Source organism: Furipterus horrens, unplaced genomic scaffold (genome assembly GCF_987537825.1).
Source record: "Furipterus horrens unplaced genomic scaffold, mFurHor1.1.pri manual_scaffold_2, whole genome shotgun sequence".
Lineage (NCBI taxonomy): Eukaryota > Metazoa > Chordata > Mammalia > Chiroptera > Furipteridae > Furipterus > Furipterus horrens.
Window position 1 is genome coordinate 209,906,341 of NW_028327172.1, and position 13,623 is coordinate 209,919,963.

Sequence of the window (13,623 nt, forward strand, 5' to 3'; positions counted from 1 at the left end):
AAAGTTTTCTTGATAATAGAAGCGTGCATTTAAGGATATGGTGGACTCAAATTACTCTCATTTGAGTTTTATATTTAGTAAATGAACGTGCACTATTGGGGATTAAGCAGGATTTAGGAAATGTATGTTTAAGGATTATTTAAGATGGAATTGCCAAAGATACTGGAATATTTAGAACACACTTGTTGATTGATTTTAGCCACAGTAAATATGAAGCAATAACAGCTATATAAATTATTCAGTCTAGTCACCCATGTCAGGATTCTTTAGAGATTGTTTGGCACAGTATTTTATTTTTATAGTTATTTTTTTCTAATCCATGTACAAAAGAGATATAGATCCATATGGGATAGATTAGCGCTGATTCTTTTAAAATGAAATTAAATATTTTAAAACATTCAAGTGAAGATTTTATGATCTTTCCTACTAAAGCTCTCTCTGGTAATTTATTTATTTTAAATATTATTTCTGTCTTTCGGGAGGCCTTACATAGCAAATATGAGAGATTTATTAAAAACCTTGGATCTCTTGAGAGTGTTTTAGTACTTAGCCTCAAAATCTGCACATAGGCAAAATTCCTGATATTATGAGTTGAGATTTTCAGTATAAGAGGATTTAAAATCTCTGCTAAAGCAAGGGCTTGCTTGTTAGCTATTTCTGAGCGCCATAGTATCAGAGACCCAGCTACTTTCCAATCGCTCAAACTAAAATGGGGCAAGACAGAACACGTGAAATAAAGACCAATTTAGACCAAGTGGAAGGCATCGAATTCTCTTAAAATGGGTCTTTTATTGTGGACAGATATCCTATCCAACTCCCAAAGCAGATAGAAGGAATACTCAGTATGTACACAGGTATGGATCTCTTTGTATATGCAGAGGCAGTTCTCTTTTTAAGGATTTCCATTCATTAAAGCGGTTCAAAGCACAGTGTTAGGGAAAGTGAGTGTCTGGGTATTTGCAGATTTGGTGTTAGAGACCCCAACTTTCTACTCGCAAGTTGTGTGACTGTGAAACAACCCTAATAACCTTTTTTGTCTTTTCATAAGAACCTTTTGGGGTCTCAGATCCCTACACTCTTGGGGTTGTTCTGAAGATCTAATGAGAGAATGCCAAAATACTTCACACTCTACGAAGCACTACATTATTAAAATGTATATTAGTATGACTATTACTACTCAAACATGATTGAATAATTGACCTGGTAACAATTCATTAAAAAATCTAAGTGGGTTGGATGTGTTTTCTTTTTTGAAAATATGTTCACTTAGAGAACATATAGGAGGTCCAAAGTAATCAATGTATTTGTCTCCACTCTTTAAAAAAAAAATACTAACCCTCTGGAGAGATGATTGTACAAATTTTTTTCTGAATAGTAGGGAATTTTATTTTACGAGCTCCAACCCAGAAGGGTCGTAGCTGTTTATAAAGAGACATGTGGTCCCTGGCATGGTCTGTTGGGATGGCCTGTGTCCAGCTGCAGGACTGGTGAGGGTGCGGAAGGTGTAGGACCGACCGGATATTTTCATTCATGTTTGTCTGTCTGTGTTTCTCCCCCAGCGATCGGCAGGACGCTCATTCCCCGCTACTTTAGCACTGTGTTTGAAGGAGGGGTGACTGACCTGTATTACATCCTCAAACACTCGAAAGAGTCATACCACAACTCATCCATCACGGTGGATTGCGAGCAGTGTGCTATGGTCACCCAGCACGGGAAGCCCATGTTTACCAAGGTACGGGGCGCGGGGCTGCACGGCCTGTTCTTGTCTGGGTGTGTGTGAGGATTGCAACGAAAGCTTTCTTCTGCAGCTTGGAGCTGATGTCTCACATCTCGGACACGGGCAGCGCTGTGAGAGCATCTTTTTTGTTTGTGGCATGGCTAGACTCGTGGCAAACACGGTTCTCAGCCGTGTACGTGTGATATGGAGCCCTGTCAAGCGTGACAGAACCTCAAAATTAAGAGAAAGAGAGGCATGGCTGCCTATGAAACTCAGGCTCCTGAATTAGAGTGCTGGATTTTATACAAAGCATCTTCTCCAGCTAAAAGAACACTCTCCCAATGTGGATTGTCTGATTCAGAGATACGCTCCCGTGTATCCAAAGACTATCTCGAACCACAATTATCATCATAATACCATAGTTACTGAAGAAATTTTATATGTTACTAAAATTAAACCTTTCTGAAAGCTAAATTCAATGTGAACCAACAGGCCAGGGGAAAGATCCAACTAACCACAAGTCAACTAAGCATAATCTTTAAGGAACATAAAAATATAAAATAAATTAGGGAATTTGAAATGTAAAGGTGATTTCCCCAAGTTCTAAGAAGTGCTGTGATTGGTCAGTCAGCAAGTTGGTTGTGAGAGAGAGAACGAGGAACACAGGGGAAGGGAGGATGAGGATAAGGATGAGATCAATCTTTGAGGCAGAATTCAAGGCCCTATGAAGGATTTGAAATAAAAAAGAGAAGATACCATCTCCCATACACTGTACATGGATGATCTGTCCCGTACACAGATGATAGATGTATGGAGCACTCTCTCTGGGCAAAGACCTTTCTGGAACACTACAGACAAACCCTTTATGTCTTCACCCAAGTAGAAAAACTAGTAAAAATAAATATCTAAGCATAGAATCTGGCAAACAGAAGTTCATTTTAATGAACGCTAGTTCATTGCATTTTGACTAAGGTTTAATGTGAAATTAATGTGTAATATGAGGTTTGTCCAGAAGGTATCCAGATATATAATATGAAAAAATAGAGACACTTATTGAAGAAGATACAGGATACAAGAAACATTGCACATAGGACAATGACACCACAGTCCCCTTCAAAGTAGGCACCTTGGGACCTCACCCAGTTCTCCCAGTCGCCATCAGCTGTCCTGTTGTATTTTCCTGAATTTCATCAATGCTCTGAAGTCTCTTCCCTTTCAAAGGTGATTTTAGTTTGGGGGAAAAGCCAAAAGTCCCAAGGCCCCAAATCTGGGCTGTAGGGGGGCTGAGTCGCCTGGGTGATTTGCTGTTTTGCCAAAAACTCTGCACGAGATGTGCTGCAAGGGTACAAAATTTGATGCAGATCCGCTGTTCTCCTCCCTCAGTGATTTTGAATGTGACAGCCACACAGTACACCTGCTCCCTCCACGGCGTCTACTACCAGCACTGACTAGTACAGTGAGGTCGTCATTGTTCACTCATGCACATTCCAGTCCACTCTCCTCGGCTGCCAGATTACATTGGTGTCATGCAAACCATTGTTGTTATATTCACAGTGGCTGGGCTTTTTCCAGACTGACCTCGTATAAATGATAGCAGCTACCTCTTTTAGTTGAAAACACATATGACAACCCTCTCTTTATAGTTAAGAGAAGTTGAATTATCAGGGTTAGTTGCAGAAGTCCAAATTATGAAACTGAAGATGTGTTTTTTTAACTTATGCACAATATGCCAAAAGAATAAAAATGAAATGTTTATTATTTAAAGTACTCTTTGATCTTGTTGGTGCAGTTTAATTGAAAAAAACAAAGGAAAAGGAAAAGGTTAGAAAGGGCAAAAGCACATCATCAAATGCCACTGATTATATGGTACATTGACTTTGTCAATAGACATTTTAAATGTAGGGCAGGAGTTGGATTTTTTTCTTTCTTCCTCTTGCCAGCTGAGCAGAGAGGAAGGCTGTCATTCAGAGACAAAGAAGTTCCCAGTGTGTGCAGAAGTTGGTGCTGGGAAGAGAGTTTTGCCACCTGGAAAGGAATGATCACTTAAATGCTGATTTAACTTGTCAATGTCTCATTTCATTTTGGAGACATAAACCATTTACGTAATGCTGCAGATCAGATGGATATACAATCCATTTCTGGTGTTACAAAGTCTGAGCACTGCAAAAAAAACCTTTCTCTGCTGCGTCATTATCTTTATTATTATATTCTTTTATCAAGGTCTAGTGTTACTTTTAGGTAATTCAAGAAAAAAACACACAAACTCCTTATGCTTTAAGGGGAAAAATATCTATGATCATTTCATAAAACTTTTGCTATTATAAAGGAGCTACTTACAAAACTTGTGACCACCGAAAGAAAAATGTATCTTGTGGTAGCCCTTTTATACATTTCCTCAATTTCTTTCTTTCTCAGGCCAACATTTTTGTGTTAATGACAATAGTCAGTTGCTCTGTAGATACAGTGCTATCTATTCAGGGCTGGTTTTAAATCAGAAAGAATATCATTTTCCCGGTGTATTGATGAAGCGCTTTTTTAAAAAAATTCCAATGAAGAAACTAGAGTTTTCTTTATTGCATTCTTCCTTATTTGGGAATGTTGCCCTCTCAGGTGGCTGAGTGGCTGTGCAGGCATCCAAGGTCCACACCGGGAAGGTCACCCATTCTCCTGAACTCAGCTTTCCGAGCTTCGAGCTTCAGGTCTTAGATCACGCACCTGACTCTCCTCCATGGCAATGCAATTCTCCAACTCTCATAACGAATATTTCCATTATGTGATGAAAAATATTACTTTCTGGGAGATGTAGCTTAGTGTGTGGACTTAGTCCAGATGCTAATGATGCACATTTATTTTTAGAAAATGTGAAAGTGTTTTTTTTCTTCTCTTTTTTTTTCTTTTTTGCTCCTTAGTGACTATTACACAACCCAACAGATCCAATTTTTTCTTTTGTTCTTATATTAATTAAAAATATCTCATATTCACGTAAGAAAATAATCAGGCTATTTAGTATAAAACGGTGGGTTAATGAACTTTCAGTGGCACAAAGAAAAACAGTTTGGATGTTGTTGCTTTACTTTTAAGGGGAACCAGTTATCAGTACATGGCATTACTTAACATGTTATGTGGGGGCAGTATCACATTGTTCTAATTTAGACTATCGATAAACCCTAATTCCCCAAATAGCATTTGAGCCAGTGGGTTCTGAGTTGCTTTTATGAAAATTTGGTCAACTGGTGAGTCAGATATCAGCCTCGGTCCTAATCAACAGTAATACTTAATATTCCTCAGGGGTATAGTACACATTTTGCAATTTCCTGATCTTAGGAACATTATAGGTTATGGATAAATATGTAATTAGAGTTTAAGAACATACATTAGGAAGCCTTTCTTTTCTGTATTCAATTTCAAATCAAATTGAAAAGAAGGCTTAAGAATCAGAAGAGCAATCACCAAGATTTTCAGAATCAAAGACCCTAGAATTATATTTGAGGGTGTATATACTGGCAGGTACTGAGATGAGCCCTCTTTGGGGTACATGTTGGGTGACTTTTAGGTTTTACAAACTAAAATAATATTTACAGCCATTAATAGAACCCTTATCACTTCTATAAATGCAGTTTTATTTTTTTCTCATCTGAAACAGTTATTATGAAATGACTTACAAATAGAGCCAGGCTTCATGGAAGTGCACCAGTCCATTTCCTATATGAATACTCATCCTTGTCTTGGACAGTGAGGTCATCATTTTCACCTTAGCCACATTGTACCATGTTGTACTCCAGGATTTAGACATTTGTTCTCTTATACTGACTAACCAAATTATTATAATATCAGTGACCATATTGCTCTAATATATGTATCTACAAGTATATATGCATTTACTCATACAGTAGCTCTAAGTAAATACAATGAACTTCAGGCAACTCTTAAACTAAAAGCACTATTGAGTGCTTCCCGGTCGGTGACTCCACAGAGATTTGGGGAGAGGGGGGCTCTGGGAGAGGGCATGGAAGCTCCTTGCCCTTCCCACCTACCTTGCCCTCTACACCTCCTCCATCTGTCTGTACCTGAGTTGTATCCTTTTATAATAAGCTAGTAATCTAGTAACTAAAACAATAACAGCAATAACAACAACACTATTCTATGCATCCTGTTGCAAGCACAAAGACCAATATAACAAAATAAACACACCTGAAGAGCACATTTTATTTCATAAAAGAATGGTATGAGAATTGTATTTTATATGTAGCTCCAGGGTCCATATTGCTTCACAATCAGTCAAAGAAAGAAAAGGGTTAAAAAGCTACTGGTTAGTTTGAGAAATGTTCTTTTTTAGTTCTCTTGTCCCTGGCCTAGTCTCGAGCTAGCACGTGACAGGCTCAATGCCTGCCAGCCTCTTTCTTGTTGATCCTCCCGAGACCATCTGTGCTGGGGGCATTGATTAGAGTGTGTCTGCTGGGATTACATCTTTTCTGTTGCCATGCCAACTAATCAGCTGATTTTGGTTACCACAGAAACAAAATGTCAGAGCACATAGTAAGGTAACATGAATTCAGCACAACAGAAAATGTTTTCTTAATTGGGGATCCTTTTGATTTTGGATTCCAAGTGAAAGGCAGCTTTTCAAAAAAAGGGGGTAACTTTAGATAAAAGCCACATTAATTGTATTGATTCAGAGGAATGCAGAGAATTTTTTCCTGAAGAGAGAAAACTCATTCCCCTGTATAAGCTATGCCGATTTTCTACCATTCCCAAACAAGGAAATACGTACATCTACCTCTATTCCATTTGCTGATTATGGCATCTAAAATAAATCACAAAGACTTCAATTCCCCTTAACTTCCAAGATTGAGGCAAGGGGTGGAAAGCCTTCATGAGGCTGGAAGGAGGCTGTGGGTATAATTACTGTGGAAGACCAGCCGTGGCCAAATTCTCCTCCATCCTTTCATTTACAAAACCATCAACACAGTTGACTCAGGTTCGATTCTAAGGACTGTGCTCTCACACATGATCTGCCCTGGATAAAGTTGACTCCCTGGTTTTGACAAAGAAAGGAGGAGCCCCAGGGTAGTTGCCACTTTCCCTTTCGTCGCCCCCATGACAGTTGACTGCCAGAAGTGTCCTCCGCCAGTGTGCTGTCCCGCGGAAAACAAAGGACACAATTTGACTCGACTTTACAGATGCTCCAATCCCGTAACTCATAAGAAGGATCAGATCCAGGCCTTCCCACTAGGACATTCTATTGCAGTGGAGGTAAACCAGAACCTCCATCTGCCCTAGGTTTGTGGTTCATAAACACAAAACAAATAGATTATTAGGTCACTTAAAAGCATGGCATTTAACTGGGCTAATGTTTGTTTAACCATCCAATAATCCTCTCTTAAAAGAAACCAAAACAGGATTATAGCATCCAAATATTCCTGTCCTAATTGTTCAGGCATTTCCCTGCCCCTTGCTGGCTATAACCACCTCCTTTTTGTGAAAGCCTTCACAGCAGGTGGCATCTGTCATGCTAACACCCCAGGGGGAATGGTGTGGCTTGATCTCCATGGAACTCTTTGGAAACCCTTGGTAAATTAATTCCAATGCTGAGATGCTCTAGAGGAGTGGTTTGGGGACACTAAAGTCTTCCCCATGTCATTGTGCTCAACTGTCATGGCTAAGATCAGAAGCAAGGCTCTGAAGACCACTCAGCTGAGGAGTTTGGGGGCAAGGTGCCCAAATGCCTGGCATTACCCACAGATTCTGCTAATTGGATTTGAGTTAGAGGTCTTCTCTGAGATTATCAATAATTACTTTGCAGTGCTTCTGAGACCTTTGATACAATGAAAATGGCAGGCATTAATAGCATCCTTCTTAAGCAGTGCCATATCTATCCATTACTAATTCTCCTGTACTGGTGTTTGTAGCTTGCTTTAAGAAAATACTACCTTAAATTAGAGTCACCAGAAAGCACCTAACCCAGTGCCTAGAACATGAGAAGAACTCAATATGGTGGCTTTTTGTATTAAATTCCCAAAGGGAAAATGGGTATATATATATTTCATAAAAGACTAACATAAATTGCTAATTATCTTCATAGACTATAGTTTTAGAAATGATCATATCCTTATTGAGTTAATTGTTATATAATTTTTTAAATTGTGTAATGCAGTGATTTCCAAAGTTTTGTTTGTTTTTACCATAGGAAATCTTTCTTTGAAAAAGCTTGGTCAGGAGCCCAATGTATTAAAACAAATAAAACTGAAGCTGATCTGGTTGAATTTAGAAGATGGGAAAGGATCTCAGAGTCCAGGTGGAGGCCAAGCCCTTCCCAGCAGAGCCCCCAAGATGCCTCTCCTGACCCCCTGGGTCTCAGAAAGCACAGCTGGGCTAGAGCTTTGGGCTCTTCAGTTGCATTTCTTCTATCTCTAGAGCTGTTACTTACTGTCGACCTATTACCTGCTTGGTGCAACGCAAGACAATCTACATACAAAATGTCCTTTTATGTATTTTCCCAACAGCCCTGCATGGGGATATTTTTATTCTCATTTTACAAATGGGGAAACTGAAATTTGAAGGAATTGATGGTCCCAAAGTTTAAAAGTGAGTGAAAAGTAGAGTCAGGATTCGAGTCCAGTAATTTCTGATGTGAAAGCCTCCACCCACTATTTTGTGCTGATTGAGTCTCTAAAGCCGGCATGGACTGAGTAATGAGTGGTAGTGATTTAAACTGGACCCGTGTGAACCACCCCTGCCAGTCTTAGAGCCGAAATAGACTCGGTGGTGTGAGATTACCTAGTATTTGTTCACACTAAAAAGTCATTAACTGTGAAAAGAAAGGTAAATAAAATAGGAAGTCCCTGCTAAAAATGATCTGAATATCAAAAGAAGATTCAAAAACTTCCCTATCACTAATCAGTCTATCAAGGAAGAGAGCCTCAGAAATTCTTTTTTATTAATAATATACATTTTTCATAGAAAGGTAAATTAAATTTGCCACCACCACCCCCAAAGGCTGGCCCTTTATGCAGGCAGAATTGGTCATTGCTGATATGATGTGATTTAAGGAAAATACTCTAAATAGGCTTCGGATTTCCATGTCAGTAACTGATACCCACTGCCTTGGGTTAAACATTGTCCTCTGGAATTTCTCTTTGGAAATGAGAACCTCTGGCTGGGTAATCTTATAGTATTTCACACTTCAGCATGAATAATTACAGACTTTCTCCCAAAGTAGGAGCAATTAAAATTAGACCAAGAGCTCGATCTCTTATCATCTAAGGATTGTGAAACTGGAGAAAAAAATGGTAGGAAGGATATCGTTTTGTGGAGTCCATACTCTGTGCCATGCATTTGGACATCATCTTGCTGAAAGATGGATTTTGTGACCATATTTACAAGTGAAGAAATGGAGACTCCCAGTCCCAGGCTCCACGAATAGCATCACGAACAGATCAGGGCTAGGTAGCAAGCTGCCCTGTCTTCTGAACCCGCTGATTCTTGGGCTTGTATGTGTCTCAGTGCACCTTGGATAAGCCACTTGCGTCTCATTCGGTCAAGATCCAGAGCCACCCAAGGGTAGTCGGGGAGACCAGTGGAGTAGCTGACGTGTGAGTGAGAGAAATCCGGCATTCGCAACGTGCACAACCAATAAGTGTGTCCTTTGTCGCTTCTAGGTGTGTACAGAAGGCAGACTGATCTTGGAGTTCACCTTTGATGATCTCATGAGAATAAAAACGTGGCACTTTACCATTAGACAATACAGAGAGCTAGTCCCAAGAAGCATTCTAGCCATGCATGTAAGTAACTCCCTTTCTCTGACACGTTCTTTCCTGTTACCCCTCGTTTTATTCAAGGAGGAAGAGCACAGTTTCTCTGCGAAAAGAGCTCCAGTGGTCTTCGCGTTTTACCTAATTAACGCCAAATGTTGAGTTTTTCCCCCACCCGTTTTAATCCGCCAGCCCTCTTGCTCCTCCTTTGTTGCCAGTGTCGTGAATTCTGAGCCTTTTTGTTTGGTTTTGATACTTTATTATTTTAAACTCTAAATTGGGGTTACCTCAATAAACTGTACTTTTCTGTAATTCCATTCAGTCATTATCCAGTACTGCTCTGCCTGGGCTAATAAACTGGTTATTTATAACTGGGAAAAGAAATAAAACAAGAAGTAAGAAAAACAGTTTCTTTCCCGTTTTGATTAGAACCATCTGAGGAGATATGGGGCCCGCAGCCCTCAGATCTGTGTCAACTGGAGTTGACCCTTTATAACCAGTGTTGGAATGAGCTGGAATATTTGGAGTTTTCTTTGTTTCCATTGGACATAAATCACTTCAGATTTACTGAACACCAACTAAGTGCAAGGGTGGATTCGATGCCAATCTGGAGATATGTTTTAAAGGAAAGGCTGGATGGGAACAAGTCAGGGACAGTCCCTGAAGAAATCAAAAGGCACTGACCTAAGGAGGTCCCTTCCCCTTCACACAGGATATGGCACGTCCCGTGAAACACTTGGAATGAAAATCAGAATTAATGAGCCTGATGTTTAAGACCCAATATAATCAAAAGAGAATAAGATAACGGTAGTTGGCATTTGTTGGGTGTTTTCTGTGCCAGGCCTTATGCTAAATAGTTTATGCCTCTTCTAATTAATCCCCACAGTAACGTAAAGGAGACTTATTATTCATCGTTTCTGTTGTAGAAGTGAGGAAACTGAGGCTCAGAGAAGTCCAAGCAGCTGCCCAGTGTTTCTCAGCCTGAAAGTGGCAAAATCAAGATTTCAGCTCAGCTGGGTCTGACTCCAGAACCTAGATTGATAAGCCTGGTCTCCTCACTACCTGACTCCAGGGCGCCTCGCCCTCAGCCCCCTCCTCCTGGCTGATTAACCCAATCTCTGCCCTTGTGCTTTCTGCCGAGGCCACTCCCATGCCCGCGCTCCCCTGCTCCATTCAAATCCTTCTCCAGTTTCAAAGCCCAGTTCACATTCTCCACTCTCTTTGAGGCAGTCTGGAGTAGCCACTCTTGTTATTCTCAAAATGGACTGAGGGTAGTGGTCGCAAGCCTGGGCCCTGAAATGAGACCGCATCAGGTTGTGTTCTTGCTCCTGTGTGACTCTGGGCAAGCGACATTAGTATCTCTGTGCTTTCAGTCCACCATCTATAAAATCAGTTTAGTAATAGAGCGTGCCTTGGAGGATTCGCTTGAGGACTAAGAGTTAATGCATCTAAAGAACATAGAACAGTGCCTGGCACATAGTAGGTCCGCTGCAGGTATGGCAGTCGGTTTGTAGCAGAAGCAACCACATCCTTCCATTCCTTTATTATTCTCCTAACGCCTGACTATAATGTAAGCTCCTTAGGGCTGAGCACAACTACCCGATGCATCTCTGTATAGAACCAGCTCTTCCTGGCGTGAAGGAGGTTCAATAAATACTGGCCATGTGTCCAGAGAGGACCCCCTTTCCAGAAATTGATATGAAAAGTGACACATTCTGTTGTCTCCTACATTTTGGTATATATATATATACACATATATATATATATATACACACACACACGGAGCCAATTGGTTGTATCACAGCGAGGAAATTCCTCAGAAAAGCTTACATTAAAGGGTTAACATAACCTAGACAGTCTCGTGAATGCAGACATGGAGAGAGAGGGATATGTATTTAAGTCTCCCTCTGTTTAGCACCGATTTGCTCAAACCAATTAAGAAAGAAGGAAGACAGAAAGAAAGAGTGTCAACCAAGACATTCGTCTTAAAATAATATTCACAAAGAATTTTCATTTTTTTTCTAGCCAAACAGAACATTCGAGGTGGCCCGTGCGATGTGAGTTACATCCCTCTTTCAAAGGTGCCTGGTATTCTGGACAATGGAGTGATGACCCTTACGGTCCTGGGGGCTGAAAACTGTTGAGGACATCTATTTCTAGCCTCAGGTTCATGGGGAGGAGAGTTTGAATTCTTAGATATAAATATATATGCGCACCGTGGTAGTTGCAAAGTTTTTAAATGGAGTACTCAACGGCATGCTGTTAAAACAGCACTATCACAGCAGGAAACAAAGGCTCGTTCTAAGGCAGGGCTCTCCCAAATGCAGAGGTCACGACCTCCCTGAGAAGCACTAGAGGCCTCCAAGAGTCCTGGCAGGTCTTTATCACCCTTCCCTGCAGCCTCGGGGCCTCAAACAGAGCAAGTGGAATTGTTTCTCCCAAGGCCTGAAAGGACATCTGACTCCTTTTGGTTCTCCTTGGCCACAGGTCTCACACCGGTGACCCACAAGTGTCCTTAAGTGTTATATGCAAGTGTCTTGAAATACAAACTAAATCATCTTCAGCAACCTGCCCCTCTGAGATACATCGACAGGGTCAAGATTGCATTTCTTGGCTGCTGTAGCACAGTCTGAGACCTTCTGGAGATCATCTTGCAAGGATAAATATATGAGGTTTTTTTTTTTTTTTTTTTCCTGTTTAGGCACAAGATCCTCAGGTCCTGGATCAGCTGTCCAAAAACATCACCAGGATGGGGCTAACAAATTTCACCCTCAACTACCTCAGGGTAAGACCAATATGATGATTATATTGCTTGGTGAGTTTGAAGAATCCTTTAGAGGTTTATATGTCTCTTGAGCCAAGGATTTAGAATGAGGTAATATAGTACAATACCATGGTGTGTGTGTGTGTGTGTGTGGTCAACAGAGGAAGGAATTTCATTAACAAGCATCAAACTTAGACTTTGTTGAGGCTGAGCTTCCTCTGTACATTTGTATCACTCTTGGAATTAATTATTCAAAGGCTGACAATGCGTGTTATAAAATGCCATGGTGCTGTGTCCCTTTTCGTTGTCTCGGGTTTCTTATGTGCTCTTGCGGCGTTCACAGCTTCTGTGTCTCCACGCAGGACCCCGTCCACCCCGAGGAGACTCGGTGACCCCTCCAGAGACAGTCCCTGAAGAAGTTCCAATCAGGGCTGTAACATAGACAAGTATTTCTAAGGCTTCTTAGGGATCCTCTGTGTGCCATGTGACAGATTTTCTGGTTTGGTTATAAAGTCAATCTTTATTTAAAAAAATTAAGTGTTAGGCAAATTTTCTCTACCTACGTAATACCAATAGCCTCTGTAGTTAGTATAATGGAATAACATATAGCACACTGGTTTTTAGTGGAATTGCACATGTCATATTGGAGGTAAGGGATATGGTTTCCCTCATAAAGCCAGCATTGTCCTCCAGAATCACCCAGAAGGTGGTGGCCATGGCTCACATTCCTCTGCCTCTGAGTGCTGGGTTCCTTTATCATCATCAGGTAATGTTCACTTCTCCAGGGACCCTCTCCCCCTTGCCATCCTAAAGGTTGTGCTCCTCTTTCTCCATCCTTAAGTTTTGTATCCACAATCATGTTTGTGTATGTTGAAATGCTGAAATGCTTGGGCCAGACTTTCTCTTCTTTAAGTTAACAGTGATTTAGACAAATGTTTCCAAGTCCTCCACTTACTGCCAGGTGCCAAGCGTTAGGAGATGCTGAAGACTCAAAAGTCATGGAACTGGTCATCAAGAGACTCGCTCCTGTAAAGGGCAGACCCATATACCGAGAATATTATACACAGCATGGTAAATACCATGAATAGAAGTTTGCAGATGGAATTATGAAAGTCCAAAACAGAGAACTCTCAGAACCAGAGAAGGCTTTCTGGAGGAGATGATGCCTGAGTTGGGTGTGAAAGAATGAATAAAGACAAAACAGAGGAAAGGGCAAGAAGGCCTTTCCCATCAGAGGGAAAAGAAGGAGCAGGGAGTAGGGGCTAGAATTCCCAAGCACTTTGATGATGTTACACATGACATGAGAAGCCAGGACAGGCAGGAGAGAGAGTTAGTTGGGAGCCAGGTCTTGTAGTAAGTGGCTGGCCATGCTACTGGGCCAGGAGCCTCTG

At 40.9% G+C, this 13,623-nt stretch overlaps 1 protein-coding gene across 8 annotated transcripts in view; it reads left to right on the forward strand.

The window, feature by feature from the left end:
- LDB2 (LIM domain binding 2) overlaps window positions 1-13,623 on the forward strand; it is a 324,577-nt gene that overhangs the window by 257,623 nt on the left and 53,331 nt on the right. For all 8 annotated transcript variants that reach the window (XM_090267047.1, XM_090267050.1, XM_090267052.1 and 5 more), the window contains exons 3-5: window positions 1,560-1,732; window positions 9,376-9,498; window positions 12,170-12,253. In XM_090267047.1, the coding sequence (XP_090123173.1) occupies window positions 1,560-1,732; window positions 9,376-9,498; window positions 12,170-12,253 (380 nt within the window). The remainder of the gene's footprint in view (window positions 1-1,559; window positions 1,733-9,375; window positions 9,499-12,169; window positions 12,254-13,623) is intronic.